The 17,315-nt window shown below is 43.1% G+C and overlaps 1 protein-coding gene across 1 annotated transcript; it reads right to left on the reverse strand.

Annotated features, from left to right (window-relative positions):
• On the reverse strand, window positions 1–17,158 carry prmt5.S (protein arginine methyltransferase 5 S homeolog). The gene is given in 17 exon segments (NM_001091011.1): window positions 1–509; window positions 674–738; window positions 831–947; window positions 1,023–1,116; window positions 1,819–1,928; window positions 2,051–2,226; window positions 2,333–2,455; window positions 2,758–2,816; window positions 3,027–3,104; window positions 4,104–4,265; window positions 4,348–4,511; window positions 4,597–4,646; window positions 4,993–5,108; window positions 5,191–5,325; window positions 5,534–5,619; window positions 6,462–6,580; window positions 16,952–17,158. Coding segments are annotated over 17 exon segments (1,902 nt in total). The 5' UTR covers window positions 17,047–17,158; the 3' UTR covers window positions 1–356.
• Window positions 17,159–17,315: the final 157 nt, after the last annotated feature.

Genomic DNA, 17,315 nt, shown 5'->3' on the forward strand with positions numbered 1-17,315 from the left:
CACAATCAAATAAACATGGTTATATTTAATATTAATTGTACTTTCACCAGTATTCAAAGGTAGCAAAAGATGTTCTCTTGGATGTTATGTCTTCATAAATAAATGAATTTGCCAACTAGAACTCAGGGACCTTTTAATATTAATTATTCCTATTAACACATAATAAACAGAGCTAGCTATTTGTGAACAAACACACAGTTCAACTGCAGGAATCCTCCAACAGAGGCAAAGTTCTAAGTGCTGATAGTAACCCATGCAAGCTGCCCTTCTGCAGCACAAACCCACATGGAATGTTTCCATTCAGTGTATGCTTCAAGTCTGTCGCTTATGAATGTGATGGCTTTCAAGCTTGTCTATCACAGGCCAATTGTGTAAGAACGTCCTGTAGGATTGTGAATTGCGGAGCACACAGGGGATGTTACAGCCCATTCGTACCAAACCTTCTTGCCATTGTTACAACGCCAAAATCGGACACAAACAGTGTCACCCTCCCGCATAGGAATGGGTTGCTGTGAAATAGAGTGATTGGTTAATACAGCAATACAGAAAAAAATTCACAATATTGCAATTGTTGAATAACTTTTTTGTATAACTCATACTTCCAGTGAGTAGCTAAAAAAGATGGGACAAACACAGAAATTGTAGGGCTTCTGTAATTGTTTGATTTACTAACCTTAATAGGAAACAGGATAGGAAACCAAGAAAACATGCCTGGAGAGTGACTTTCAGGGCAAATGCCTGCAGAGGACATAGGCTATTAGACATTGTAAAAAATACTGCGGAAAAAAAAAAAGAATCCACCCAATTAAAGTGATGCAGTTTATGCTTACTCAGTGTCACATCTTTGTACAGCACAGTGTTGAAATATCCTGCAAACCCATGTAACACGGTGTTCAGATCAACTCTGTACTGCAGGCAACAGTAGCGATTATTATCAATTACATCATCTAGGAGAGAAGAACTAATGAAACAAAAGACTTTATAGCAATGCTATGATTTTCCTTGCGCCTTTCTTAACTCACATTTGTTGGGGTGGTGAAATGTGAAGCATGGCAAGGGATCTGACAGCTGGTGGAAGTTGTGTAGCCTTACTACATAGGGCATCTCAAACTGAGCCTAAATATAGGGAAAAAGCAAAAGCACACGTAAATCAACAGCATACAATAATAAAAAAAAAAAAAACCCAACATAAGCCAGCTGCCAAATCAGACTCTAGATTAGTGGTTTTCTGACGTTCAATGCCTTCTTTGAGATAGAACATATAGAACATAATTCTACACTTTTTCTCTTTATATTGGACTGCTGTAGAGTTTATGTTCCTTTTTACCAACTCTATTTGTAATACCATTTTTTTATTTTAAACTTTAAAAAACTCAGCAGGTAACCCGACAAAAAAAACGGAGAATAAACCCCTTGTCCGAAAGTATTCATTAAAAAACATGTAACAAGGGCAGTATCGAACTGTTTCTTTGAACACACTGACAAAAATGCAGCATTTAATATACTTATTACCATAAAGCTATTTTATCCATAAAAGTAACTTATTTTATAGCTTTCTCAGAGCTTTACCAGCTAAATACATTGAGAGGTGTGTGCCTTTAGTGATTTTTATCACTAATGTTGAAAAACATTCAATAATGGGGAAATGCCATATCCACAAATGGAAGCAAAGGGATTGGCAAGAATAGGAAAGGAAAGAAACTATTTGCAAATCTGCAAATGTGAACAGCACAATACTGCATGCGAGCAAACGATATTATGCATAATTAAAATAATTTAATCTATTTACATCTAACTTCATATATAAAATATACTCACCTCCGGGTCTCTGTCTTTTTCCCTGCATGCCCGTACCTCATTATAAAGTTTGGATGAAGAGATTGGTGCCAAGTAAGAAGTGTATTCACCGGGAATACTAACTCCATCGTCTGCCAAAAAATAAAGGGGAGACAAACATCTTCACACAGTCCTAGGGATTATTTGGAGACAAAAATAAAAAACATTCATGAAATCCGCAAAATAATTCATGTTAATTGTGCAAATGTTTAACCTTTCAGGAAGTGCTGGGCTCCATCCAGGCATTCGGGAGAAAGCTCATTATCTCCAAATGATCCCAGAAGCTCGCTCACTATAATATCCGCCTTCTCCGGTGCCTTCCACTCTCTCATGTCACCAGACACCACAGTCACCTGACTGCCCCATTCCTCGTAACGCCAGCCTTCTAACCTGAGATAGATACATTGATCAAAAGGATAATAGGTAAAAAGGGCACTGTACAGCTGTAAGTCTAAATAAAGCATAGTCTAGCCAAAACGTTTTTATTCCCACTCACGTTATCACAGCATTTGGGTTCTTTTCTACTGCATACACCTTGATCTTGCGTTCTGCTTGCTTTGCAGCTCTGAGGGAGGCATTCACAAGGGGTCCCCGGCCTGCTCCGAGCACCATAAGGATCCTAACAAAGAATTACTGATGAAGTTATGTTAGCCAAAGAAAAAGTTGCATACATTTTTTTTTTCCAAAGGGAATGTGCTAAAGAGCTTATCCTTTACAAAGACAGAAAAAAATATTCAAGAGCTATGTCAGTCTCCTGTAGGCTTTCTATAAATATTTCATTTCCTCTTATGAGGATTACAGGATAAACCGATAAGGGCTCTCTAAGGCAAATTAAAGTATATAATCACAGTCAGAAGAATCTTTAGCAATGCACTAGACAGACCAGAAATAGGAACATCACACATTAATTTCGCAACTCACTGAATGTTTGTCTCCTTTTCTTCCTCTGGCACTCTGTCCAGCAAACATTTATACACTGCCTAAAATATATTGACAATGGTGAAAAAGCACAGTAATAAAGTAACAATAATGAAATATCAATTGCTATAGAAATACACACTGTAATGTTACCAGTATGTTGTCATTTAGTGTGCGCTCTGTCGCTGTAACACATGGTATATTATCATTAGCATAAATAAAGCTTAGCACTTCCATTCTATCAGGTCCCCCGATATTGACACACACATTACCTGTTGATACTGAGAATATTTCACTGGATCTTTTTCAAATACTTCATACGTCTGAGATTCCAAATTGTCCATTAGAGGCTAACAACCAACGGGGAGGGGGAGAAGAAAACACAATGATCAATGACAAGGTACCCAGTAGGGAAATCAGACACAAGATATGCTGTTAAAACCTTTGAATTAACTTTTAGCATGATATAGACATTGAGACAATGTGCAGTTGGTCTACATTTGTTATGGTTTTTCAATTATTTAGCTTTCTGCTTAGCAGCTCTCCAGTTTGGAATTTATGCAATCTGGTTGCTAGGGTCTTATTTATCATAGCAACCAGGCATTAGTTTGAACAGGAGTCTGGAATATGAATATAAGGGAGCCTGAATAGAAAGATAAATAAAATTTAACATTATCAATTATATTGTAACTTCACTGAGTATTAGTTTTTGGCTCTCAGCAACCCCCATTTGAAAGCAAGAAAGAGCCAGAAGACGAAGGAAAATAATTAAAAAAAAAAAAACACCTATAAAAAAAATCTTGAAAAGCAATTGCAAGGATGCAAGAAATAGGACATTCTATAACATACTAACGTTTAACTTACAGGTGACCTTAAAGGTTGCAAAATGATCCGAATTTGTAGAATGAATGCAACGAAGAACATACATTTTGGAGAGCTTTAAGCAACAACAGAGGGGCTTAGTGGGAAATATTTGGGAAGAAATCCTATTTGCTTTCCTAAATACCCTTCAATGTTCAGCTTGTCAAGTAAGATGAGAGAGTAATGTTTTTCTATATGTAACGCTTATGAATGAAAGGAAGCCCTGACCATGTTAGCTTATTTTATTGAAGGGCATTGATAAAAAAAAAAAAACTGCATTATAAAAGAATTCAAAGAAACAAACAAAATATACACATCTGCATTCTCTGGTCATGTTAGCAAAAGGGGGACGTCAATCAAAAAACTTTTCTAGATATGTATCCATTTATTATAAGCTAAACTACAGCAAAAGAAGAATTATACGCACGTTCTAACTGATAATGTCTGTTGTCATAACTAGGCCCCATCTTGAGGCATGCTCACATTACCTGGAGGGGTGATTGCAGGTAATCCTCATAACCCTTGGCAAACATCTCATATGCATTTGGAGGAGGACTGTTTTGGCTTAAGTACTCTAGGTATTGGAGGTAAGAGCAAAGGTCCTTCTCGGAATGATGATGAGCACCAGAAATCACAAACTGCACCTCTAGCTGGTAGAGTGAAGCAAAATCAAGGTTAGTCTGTGTTGAAAACTATCAAATCTCACTGCTGGAGTGAACATAATTTTGTTACCTTAAATAGCTTAAAGATAAGACGTTGGTGCACTTTGGTCAGTACCGGAAAACCTTTCTTGTTGGTGAGGAAGATACTGGTTGGCAGAAAGGCTGCCTTGATAGGTTCGCCCAACCACCTATCAATAACATGCCCACTGGGTAGATCAGCCCCAATCTCAATTGCTGAGAGAACAAATGGGAAAAGAACACGATTACAATAGGAGGTTGAACATCTGAAGGAGCTGAAACCAATTAAACATTTGCATACCCAATGCAATTTTCTTGTTGTAATCACAAAGACTCCGGAAGTTGTGCCACCTGTGAATAAAACAAAATAAGTGTAAGCACCGTAAAGGTAAAATTCAATTTTTATATTAACTTTACTTTAAGGTGGATCTATTCTAGACAGCTTCTCAAATATTTTTCATTGTGTCTTACAGGCTTACTGCGAGGCTTTACATTTATCATTATGTTTATCTATTTATTTTTTTAACAATAGGCACAATACGGTTCATTTTCTATTTTGATAACAAATCAACATCCTGGTTGCTAGGGTAATAAATATAAACAAGAATTCTTCTGTCATACTAAAAGATCATTTTAAAGGGAAACTTATTTTAAATGGCACGAAAACCCAATGTTTTTACTTATTAGACACACTTACCATATCCAAGTCCTCTCCTCTCCGCTGTTATCCTCCTCACTGAGACTGATCGGTTCATTTTCAATAAGGTCATCACGTAGGTCATTAGGGGCCATTAAAGGAACCCGCATCCAGAACTAATAAATTAAACAATACAAAATATAAGGTCTATAATTACATATGATGTAAAGAAATGTGTAGATTCAAGTAGTATCTTACCATTGTGGAGTGGTGCCCTACGTGAATGTGGTTAATAAGGAGACGGGATAAGTTGCTGTTGTCTTCTTGTTTCAGAGGAATCAAGAATGCTGGAAGCCCCAGATATGCAGAGAAATTTAACTCCTGCTGCATAGCCTGTGGGAGTAAGGGTCACAGTAAAAAGAAAGGGATGGATAGAAGTGAATAAAATAAAGAAAAGATCTGGAATTTGCATGCAACACAAACATTATGAGACATGACAAGTATATTTATGGATCTACAGTGGTCATCCGAGAACATAATGAAATTCCACAAAAGCCCGATATGATTTAGTATGTGTAATGGTTTCCCATCTTCCACTTACCGCCTCTGAGGTTTTACGGATTCGGGACACTTCAGAATCTGTCTTTATCCAGTCTGACAGCTTCCCAACAATCAACGTATTCCAGTCTAAGGAGGAAGATCAATTATATATGTTCATAAATATTTTTTTCTCCGAAAAATATCTGCACTTAACAAACACGGGTATAGTGTTATCTAAAATGCAGCTAAAGACTGTTTACAGGAATATCGCCAGTGGGTTTACATGTTCAGTGTTTGGTTGATGTTCAAGGCAGGGGGTGCAAGAGAACTGCAATAATAAAGACGGTATCCCCAAGCTAGAAGGTACTGTAGTGACATATGGACCGAGATATAATAAAATCGGCTCTGGTATTTCAAGTACACTAAGTACAAACAGGCCCTCACAGACCAAATAAAACTACTGGCACTTGCTTTTTACTGCAGCTAGAATATACAGATTACAGCCCAGGCATATTTGTAGCTGTAACTCTGGGTAAGTAGATCACCCATGTTGCTTTATAATGTCACTTATATATTAAAGAGATACAGACACCACAAATGCAATATTTTCTTTCATCTATTATAGTATGTCTTTAAAAGCTATTTATAATTTGGCCATAAAAGTATTTGCCTGATGCTTTTTACATTAGCTATCTTACCCCATGTTCCTCTATGAGGAGGCTGCCATATTTGTGCAGCAGTAGTCCGTTAGCATTAGAATCTATAACTAACAGGTTGAGATGGGACAGTCAGGTGGGTAAAACACTCAGGTTTAGGAACTTCAAGTAACAAATACGTACAAAAGCAAGTCTATCGGACAAAAAAAATTATCAACATGACCTATAGGCAATTTTTAATGTACATTAATATTGTAAAGAGTAGTTTTTTTAGTGTCAGTATCACTTCAAATGGATTTCATTGAAATCTATGCAGATCAGAAAGCAGATCACCTCGGCCAGAAAGCAGCAAGTCAGAGCGGGTCTGTGGTCCAGGGCGTGATTTTGCTGGTTCCTTGTAAAATTCCCTTTTAAAGCGTGGATGAAAGATCGGCATACACAGAAAGTCAAACCTAGAATTAAAAATAAATAAATAAAAAAGATACACAACGTTTGTATATACCAGTTAAAGATAATATTCACTCTAAAATGTGCTTTCCTTAATAATTATAATCTATGGGTTTAATTAAAGTATCTGCTGGCAAAGCTGCCACAGAACTGCAACAATAATCCTACCAGCTACTTCATCTAAAGCTCCAAAATCATAAATCACAAAATCAAAATGGCCTGAATTTATTTTGTCTGCACATTTTAAAATTTGCCACCAATTTTAATTAAAAAATAAAAAAATAAAATATTATATATATATATATATTTTTTTATATATATGTGTATATATATATGTGTATATATATATATATATATGTGTATATATATATATATATATGTGTATATATATATATATATATATATATATATATATGTGTGTATATATATATATATATATATATATATATACACATATATACATACACACATATATATATATATATATATATATATATATATATATATATATATATATATATATATATATATAAATTCAAAAAAGAACCGCACTCTCAGGACTTGCTCCACATGTAGAAGATAATGCAAATTTATTTCAACGTTTCGGCTCAAAACTTAAATATATATTTATATATATATATATATATATATAAATAAATAAAACAAGGGAAAGTTGTGCTCACGACTAATTTTTAAAACCATTAGGCGGGGTTGCAATGAGGGTGTGACCACAAAATACATATAGACAAATACAAGAGTCCTCTGCACTCAACCCATTATCAATATATTTAAGACAGAGACAGTTTGTGCATACTGCTACTGAAAAATGCCTTACCCTTTAAACAAAACAGGGATTGTTTGTCCATATATTGCAATATATTTAAGCTGGCCAACTATGTCAAAGTCATCCCATATCTGGCCAGTCCTACGCTTAATTTTCATCTGATTTATTAAGAATTCTATTGCTTCATTATACATTTTACAAAGGGACTACGTTTTACCGGCAACTTACTTGCTGCTTTCAAAGTAAAACTCCCAAACTTGGCTGTCCTTTTATTAGACACCAGTGGGATCACCTGACTATAGCTGAGAAGGGTGGGAGCTACAACATGAGCTGGTCACTGCTCCTGTATAACTATAACAAACAAGGGAAAGTTGCGCTCACCACTAATTTTTAAAACCATTAGGCGGGGGTGCAATGAGGCTGTGGCCACAAAATACATATAGATAAATAAAATATATATATATCTGCAGTTTGCTTTGTTGGCCTTTGGATGCAATTCAGGAATACATTTTAATAATACGCTCTACTGAACAACATAGACAGGGTGCAGGAATGTTCATATTACAGATATTACACCAACGCATACAAGACAGAAATAGAAAAGAAGTTATGTAAAGTCACATTAATAAATATTTGGTGTTACTTGTCCCTAGCGCACACAATGATTTACACAATGGCAATACAATTGCAATAATAACTGTAAAAAGCAGTACTGACATAACCAATAACACAGAGCAATGTACACTCCTCTTCTTCGGGGTGACTAATCTCTCAAACTGCCTTCCACTGCAGTTCGGGTAGATTAATCGCCCCGAAGAAGAGGAGATTTGTTGCCGGGTGACTAATCTCCCCGAATCTGACTGTATGTCTATGCCCTAAAAGATTAAGAGATTTTACTTAGGTTGCTCTGCTTAATAAAACAGAAGTGAACGATGTCTGCTAGGAGCATGATATGTATAAGGCCACAGAATGTGGGGATGGCATGTTATTATATATCATTTTCAGCGAATAAAGTTCTTTTTTCATATTTTGATAGTATTTTTAGGAGCAGGATTTTTTCTTACCTTTTGTGGTTATGGCCTTTTAATACTTAATATTTATAATAAACAGACATTGCCAGATGTCAAGCCCCACCCTGACTTCTCCAGGTAGTTCCAAGAAATTGTTTGTAAATGTAATTCCCACCAACAAAACATTGTTTTATACTTCCCACCCCAAGGCAAGCCTTAAAGGGCATGTAAAGTCTAAAATAGAATAAGGCTAGAAATGCTGTATTTTGTATACTAAATATAAACATGAACTTACTGCACCACAAGCCTAATCAAACAAATAATTCATGCTTTCAAAGTTGGCTACAGGGGGTCACCATCTTGTAACTTTGTTATACATCTTTGCAAGACTAAGACACTGTGCACATGCTCAGTGTGGTCTGGGCTGCTTAGGGATCATCATAAACAAAGCTCTGAGTTCTGCATGGCTGGAAAGTAAGGCAAGGGCTCCCCCTGCTGTTCATAAGTATGATTGTTTCCCTGCTCAGCAGTTAGGGACCATCTGACAATTCCTATCCACAGCAGTAAATGAAGGGAGAATTTCAATGCATACAGTCAGTTTTTTCTATAAAAATGGTACACATTTTTTAATTAAAGTATTTTGGAGATAGGTTTCTTTTTCATTAAAGAAAGTAAAAATGGGATTTCATTTTTTTTGCCTTTACATGCCCTTTAAACTGGCGATATATGTTGAGATTTTTAAAAGATCCGATCATCGTCGTGAGACCACGATTATCTCAGAACGACCGTACGAATTGTCCATCAACTAAAAAGACCAATTTGCCAGGAAAACAAAGGGGAGCTGCCTGCTTGGCCCTGCAAACATAGACAGATTGCACTGGGACCGACAAAGATTTTTTGACCTGGCCGATCAATTTCCAGACAGATGTTGGCCGAAAAATCGTAAGATGTTCGATTATTCGAATCCCACTAACCACACGATAATTTCGAAGGATTGGTTGGACTTCCCTAAAATCGGTCGTTCGGCAAGATAAATCTTTGCGTCTATGGGGAGCTTTAATTTGGTTATCTTCTACATTGTCATGAATAGGTTCATCTTCAGTGGGATTTTACCCTATGTGATATTAGCTTTCTTGCCCACCCCCCTGGAAATTTTCCTGTGGAGACACCCATGGCTGGTCATACCTATTCTGAGAATGATATATTCTTATGGATGATGTAATCCTTTTTCGTTATTATGTCTGGTTCCACTTCAGAGTCAGGGCCCCGCCAGACCTGCAGACTTACTCAATTAGAACATAGGACTCCGGAGAACCAAAATAGTAGTTCAGTGATTCATTTTATTCATACAGTGCACGACATGTTTCGAGCCAACTAGCACCTGAGGAAGAGCTAGTTGGCTCGAAACATGTCGTGCACTGTATGAATAAAATGAATCACTGAACAACTATTTTGGTTCTCCGGAGTCCTATGTTCTAATTGACTATTCTGAGAATGACCTCTCATACTAGTTTTGGTGGATGATCCAGACCGATACCTTAAAGGAGAACTAAACCGTAAAAATGGCATGTTTTATATACTGAATTTATTGCACCAGCCTAAAGTTTTAGCTTCACAATAGCAGTAATTATCCAGGACTTTAAACTTGTCACCATATTAAAAAAAGTGACTAATCAGCCTTATACTGTGACATGTATATTCTATGTGTACTGTATATTTTCCCTAAGCTCAGTAACTTAGCATGTGCAGTGAATCTGCAGAAAAGAAGATGGGGAGCTACTTGGACATCTTTGGAGACACAGATCTTTACTGCTGTGGTTGCCTTGAGCTGGTACAGAAGCCCAACATTGAATGTACAACATTTCTAACCTAGTTCTTTAGTTAAGCTTTAGTTCTCCTTTAATGCTTTGGATAGTAGTTAGTTCACCAATCAGGCAGGTTTGAAAACTTCCTTTGCCAATGCATCATGTAAACAAGTGACTCAGGTGAATCAACAGAGAATGATGAGGAAGCCAACAAATAAAAACTTAAAGATGAACTGTGAGTTGGAGGCTGGGGGGAAATACTGACATGTTCAGGCCTTCCAGCAGTTGCAGTTCTGCCTCTGACAATAGTTATCACCCGCTGTATGGCCACCTGAAGGGCTACATAAGGCCTAGGAGCAGGGTTGCCAGGTTTTTGAAAGTACAAACTAGCCAAGGTACGTATTTGGGCTACTTTTTGGGCCTTTGGCTGGTTTGTCCTTACTAGCCAAAGTTTTTTCTTGCCCTAATGTACAAAGCCTGTGTCTCCTAATGCATGTTGGGTAATGTAGTTTTTGATTAACAATTTTTCAACTGCCAAGTTTCATTTAAGACTACAATACCCAGCATGCAATGGGACTGACTTGAGTAGAAGACAGAGGGTTACCAGATTTTGTGCTCTGTACCCCAGTCTCCCGTCTGGTATTTTCTGGTGAGTTTCCTTAATTTCAGAAAATTTTTGTAAAAAATTTGCTGCCCACCTAAATGTCTGTAGGTTTACCTGTTTTACCAATATTTATTGAAATTGTATGTGTATATATATATATATATATATATATATATATATATATATATATATATATATATATATATATATATATATATATATATATATATATATATATATATATATATATATATATATATATCCAAAAAATACAGCCGCGCCAACAGGACTTTTATGAAAACAAACAGTGCTTTTTATTTAACGTTTCAGCCCCGTACTTGGGCTGTCCTCAGGCCCAAGTACGGGGCTGAAACGTTGAATAAAAAGCACTGTTTGTTTTCATAAAAGTCCTGTTGGTGCGGCTGTATTTTTTGGATATAATTATCATGGACATTTGACCAGCACACATGCGTTTCTCTTTATCATTGTGCACCAGATTTGTTCTTTTTATATATATATATATATATATTAGAAGTGGTAAAGATCGCACTCACAGGTCTTAATATTGAAAAAGAAAATTTATTGTGGACAAGTACATACTTGTCCACAATAAATTTTCTTTTTCAATATTAAGACCTGTGAGTGCGATCTTTACCACTTCTAATTGATGTTACCGATCTTGGACTGCACCCAGGCACGCTTGACCTCCATTTCGTGAGTGCCGGTTTCTCTCTCTCTCTCTCTCTCTATATCTGTCCCATTTTGCTTCATGGAAAAATTTAAAAAAGGAGTATTGTCATATATATTCATTTATTTTTTTCACTGCACATATTGTGCTAAGTTTGGGCTACTTTTGAAGTGCCTCTTGGCTAGTTTTGGGCTGGTTTTGTAGCAGAATTTGGCAACCCTACCTAGGAGCTTTGATATTCCAACAGACAGAAAGCACTGTGTGTAAGAAGTGATGCAGAACAGAAAGTGGGCAAAACCATTTGGAGTCCTGTAATAAACATGCATTGTGTTTATGTCAATGACATGTCACTGTTGCTAACATGCAATGGATCACTATTTCAGGCCATGTGGAAACAAAGCTTATTGAGCTAGATGCAATGTAGAGTCTGTACTGTAGTGTTATTTTTGGGACCAAGAGCCCATGAACGAAAGAGGCCAAACCTGTGTGCCCTTATACGGTACTCACTACCCTTGAGCACATATTATTGCCTCGAAGCTGGCTAGTGGGCACAGGGGCTAGTGGGCACAGGGGCTAGTGGGCACAGGGGCTAGTGGGCACAGGATATAGTGAGCACAGGGTATAGTGAGCACAGGGTATAGTGAGCACAGGGTATAGTGAGCACATGATATAGTGAGCACAGGGTATAGTGAGCACAGGGTATAGTGAGCACAGGGTATAGTGAGCACAGGGTATAGTGAGCACAGGGTATAGTGAGCACAGGGGCTGGTGGGCACAGGGGCTAGTGGGCACAGGGTATATTGAGCACAGGGTATAGTGAGCACAGGGTATAGTGAGCACAGGGGCTGGTGGGCACAGGGGCTAGAGAGCACAGGAGATAGTGGGCACAGGGGATAGTGGGCACAGGGGATAGTGGGCACAGGGGATAGTGGGCACAGGGGATAGTGAGCACAGGATATAGTGAGCACAGGGGCTGATGGGCACAGGGGCTAGTGAGCACACGAGATAGTGGGCACAGGATATAGTGAGCACAGGGGCTGGTGGACACAGGGGCTGGTGGGCACAGGATATAGTGAGCACAGGGGCTGGTGGGCACAGGATATAGTGAGCACAGGGGCTGGTGGGCACAGGATATAGTGAGCACAGGGGCTGGTGAGCACAGGGGCTAGTGAGCACAGGGGCTAGTGGGCACAGGGGCTAGTGGGCACAGGGGCTAGTGGGCACAGGATATAGTGAGCACAGGATATAGTGAGCACAGGATATAGTGAGCACAGGATATAGTGAGCACAGGGGCTGGTGGGCACAGGGGCTAGAAAGCACAGGAGATAGTGGGCACAGGGGCTAGTGAGCACAGGATATAGTGAGCACAGGGGCTGATGGGCACAGGGGCTAGTGAGCACACGAGATAGTGGGCACAGGATATAGTGAGCACAGGGGCTGGTGGGCACAGGATATAGTGAGCACAGGGGCTGGTGGGCACAGGAGATAGTGGGCACAGGAGATAGTGAGCACAGGGGCTAGTGGGCACAGGGGCTAGTGGGCACAGGGTATAGTGAGCACAGGGTATAGTGAGCACAGGGTATAGTGAGCACATGATATAGTGAGCACAGGGTATAGTGAGCACAGGGTATAGTGAGCACAGGGTATAGTGAGCACAGGGTATAGTGAGCACAGGGTATAGTGAGCACAGGGGCTGGTGGGCACAGGGGCTAGTGGGCACAGGGTATATTGAGCACAGGGTATAGTGAGCACAGGGTATAGTGAGCACAGGGGCTGGTGGGCACAGGGGCTAGAGAGCACAGGAGATAGTGGGCACAGGGGATAGTGGGCACAGGGGATAGTGGGCACAGGGGATAGTGGGCACAGGGGATAGTGAGCACAGGATATAGTGAGCACAGGGGCTGATGGGCACAGGGGCTAGTGAGCACACGAGATAGTGGGCACAGGATATAGTGAGCACAGGGGCTGGTGGACACAGGGGCTGGTGGGCACAGGATATAGTGAGCACAGGGGCTGGTGGGCACAGGATATAGTGAGCACAGGGGCTGGTGGGCACAGGATATAGTGAGCACAGGGGCTGGTGAGCACAGGGGCTAGTGAGCACAGGGGCTAGTGGGCACAGGGGCTAGTGGGCACAGGGGCTAGTGGGCACAGGATATAGTGAGCACAGGATATAGTGAGCACAGGATATAGTGAGCACAGGATATAGTGAGCACAGGGGCTGGTGGGCACAGGGGCTAGAAAGCACAGGAGATAGTGGGCACAGGGGCTAGTGAGCACAGGATATAGTGAGCACAGGGGCTGATGGGCACAGGGGCTAGTGAGCACACGAGATAGTGGGCACAGGATATAGTGAGCACAGGGGCTGGTGGGCACAGGATATAGTGAGCACAGGGGCTGGTGGGCACAGGAGATAGTGGGCACAGGAGATAGTGAGCACAGGGGCTAGTGGGCACAGGGGCTAGTGGGCACAGGGGCTAGTGGGCACAGGGGCTAGTGGGCACAGGATATAGTGAGCACAGGATATAGTGAGCACAGGGGCTGATGGGCACAGGGGCTAGTGAGCACACGAGATAGTGGGCACATGGCATAGCGGGCACAGGATATAGTGAGCACAGGGGCTGGTGGGCACAGGGGCTAGTGAGCACAGGATATAGTGAGCACAGAGGCTGATAGGCACAGGGGCTAGTGAGCACACGAGATAGTGGGCACAGGATATAGTGAGCACAGGGGCTGGTGGACACAGGGGCTGGTGGGCACAGGATATAGTGAGCACAGGGGCTGGTGGGCACAGGAGATAGTGGGCACAGGGGCTAGTGGGCACAGGGGCTAGTGGGCACAGGGGCTAGTGGGCACAGGGGCTAGTGGGCACAGGGGCTAGTGGGCACAGGATATAGTGAGCACAGAGGCTGATAGGCACAGGGGCTAGTGAGCACACGAGATAGTGGGCACAGGATATAGTGAGCACAGGGGCTGGTGGACACAGGGGCTGGTGGACACAGGGGCTGGTGGACACAGGGGCTGGTGGGTACAGGAGATAGTGGGCACAGGAGATAGTGGGCACAGGAGATAGTGGGGACAGGGGCTAGTGAGCACACGAGATTGTGGGCACATGGGATAGTGGGCACAGGATATAGTGAGCACAATGGCTGATGGGCACAGGGGCTAGTGAGCACACGAGATAGTGGGCACATGGGATAGTGGGCACAGGATATAGTGAGCACAGAGGCTGATAGGCACAGGGGCTAGTGAGCACAGGAGATAGTGGGCACAGGATATAGTGAGCACAGGGGCTGGTGGACACGGGCTGGTGGGCACAGGATATAGTGAGCACAGGGGCTGGTGGGCACAGGAGATAGTGGGCACAGGGGCTAGTGGGCACAGGGGCTAGTGGGCACAGGGGCTAGTGGGCACACGAGATAGTGGGCACATGGGATAGTGGGCACAGGATATAGTGAGCACAGTGGCTGATAGGCACAGGGGCTAGTGAGCACACAAGATAGTGGGCACAGGATATAGTGAGCACAGGGGCTGGTTGACACAGGGGCTGGTGGGCACAGGATATAGTGAGCACAGGGGCTGGTGGGCACAGGATATAGTGAGCACAGGGGCTGATGGGCACAGGGGCTAGTGAGCACACGAGATAGTGGGCACATGGGATAGTGGGCACAGGATATAGTGAGCACAGAGGCTGATAGGCACAGGGGCTAGTGAGCACACGAGATAGTGGGCACAGGATATAGTGAGCACAGGGGCTGGTGGACACGGGCTGGTGGGCACAGGATATAGTGAGCACAGGGGCTGGTGGGCACAGGAGATAGTGGGCACAGGGGCTAGTGGGCACAGGGGCTAGTGGGCACAGGGGCTAGTGGGCACAGGGGCTAGTGAGCACAGGATATAGTGAGCACAGAGGCTGATAGGCACAGGGGCTAGTGAGCACACGAGATAGTGGGCACAGGATATAGTGAGCACAGGGGCTGGTGGACACAGGGGCTGGTGGGCACAGGATATAGTGAGCACAGGGGCTGGTGGGCACAGGAGATAGTGGGCACAGGGGCTAGTGGGCACAGGGGCTAGTGGGCACAGGATATAGTGAGCACAGAGGCTGATAGGCACAGGGGCTAGTGAGCACACGAGATAGTGGGCACAGGATATAGTGAGCACAGGGGCTGGTGGACACAGGGGCTGGTGGACACAGGGGCTGGTGGGTACAGGAGATAGTGGGCACAGGGGGTAGTGGGCACAGGGGCTAGTGGGGACAGGGGCTAGTGAGCACACGAGATTGTGGGCACATGGGATAGTGGGCACAGGATATAGTGAGCACAGGGGCTGATGGGCACAGGGGCTAGTGAGCACACGAGATAGTGGGCACATGGGATAGTGGGCACAGGATATAGTGAGCACAGAGGCTGATAGGCACAGGGGCTAGTGAGCACAGGAGATAGTGGGCACAGGATATAGTGAGCACAGGGGCTGGTGGACACGGGCTGGTGGGCACAGGATATAGTGAGCACAGGGGCTGGTGGGCACAGGAGATAGTGGGCACAGGGGCTAGTGGGCACAGGGGCTAGTGGGCACAGGATATAGTGAGCACACGAGATAGTGGGCACATGGGATAGTGGGCACAGGATATAGTGAGCACAGTGGCTGATAGGCACAGGGGCTAGTGAGCACACAAGATAGTGGGCACAGGATATAGTGAGCACAGGGGCTGGTGGACACAGGGGCTGGTGGGCACAGGATATAGTGAGCACAGGGGCTGGTGGGCACAGGATATAGTGAGCACAGGGGCTGATGGGCACAGGGGCTAGTGAGCACACGAGATAGTGGGCACATGGGATAGTGGGCACAGGATATAGTGAGCACAGAGGCTGATAGGCACAGGGGCTAGTGAGCACACGAGATAGTGGGCACAGAATATAGTGAGCACAGGGGCTGGTGGACACGGGCTGGTGGGCACAGGATATAGTGAGCACAGGGGCTGGTGGGCACAGGAGATAGTGGGCACAGGGGCTAGTGGGCACAGGGGCTAGTGGGCACAGGGGCTAGTGGGCACAGGATATAGTGAGCACACGAGATAGTGGGCACATGGGATAGTGGGCACAGGATATAGTGAGCACAGAGGCTGATAGGCACAGGGGCTAGTGAGCACACGAGATAGTGGGCACAGGATATAGTGAGCACAGGGGCTGGTGGACACAGGGGCTGGTGGGCACAGGATATAGTGAGCACAGGGGCTGGTGGGCACAGGGGCTAGTGGGCACAGGAGATAGTGGGCACAGGAGATAGTGGGCACAGGATATAGTGAGCACAGGAGATAGTGGGCACAGGGGCTGGTGGGCACAGGAGATAGTGGGCACAGGAGATAGTGGGCACAGGGGCTGCTGTGTGAATGAAAGGAACAACTATTTACAGACCAGCGCACAGGTGACTGCACTAACGTGTCGTATGTACATCTCAATAGCACTTATAGCGGACAGCTCACCCTTGGTTGGCCATCGCCCCCAGGGTGTCCGCAACCTCTGTTACGCAGGCTACATCTCTACCGCTGGACACACGGCCTCCGTCACCTGCCGCCATCTTGCAAAATTCAACTCCACGCGTGCTACCAGTTCTCAGTTCGGATCGGCCAATGATGATTTAACCGAGGTTGCTGAGGGTGGAGCACTTCTTCTCTGCGAGCAGAAACTAGTCAATGAAAGTAGCGGCTAAGTTTTACAAGCAGAAATGATAACCTATCAGGGCGCTTATACTAGAGTGGGCGGGGCCTAATGCGGTAGCCGGCTTTCAGAATGCGTGACAGCAACAAGCCCGCCTGCTCGCCATACCACGTGAGAACAAAGCAACCA

This window comes from Xenopus laevis, chromosome 1S (genome assembly GCF_017654675.1).
Source record: "Xenopus laevis strain J_2021 chromosome 1S, Xenopus_laevis_v10.1, whole genome shotgun sequence".
Taxonomy (NCBI): Eukaryota; Metazoa; Chordata; class Amphibia; order Anura; family Pipidae; genus Xenopus; species Xenopus laevis.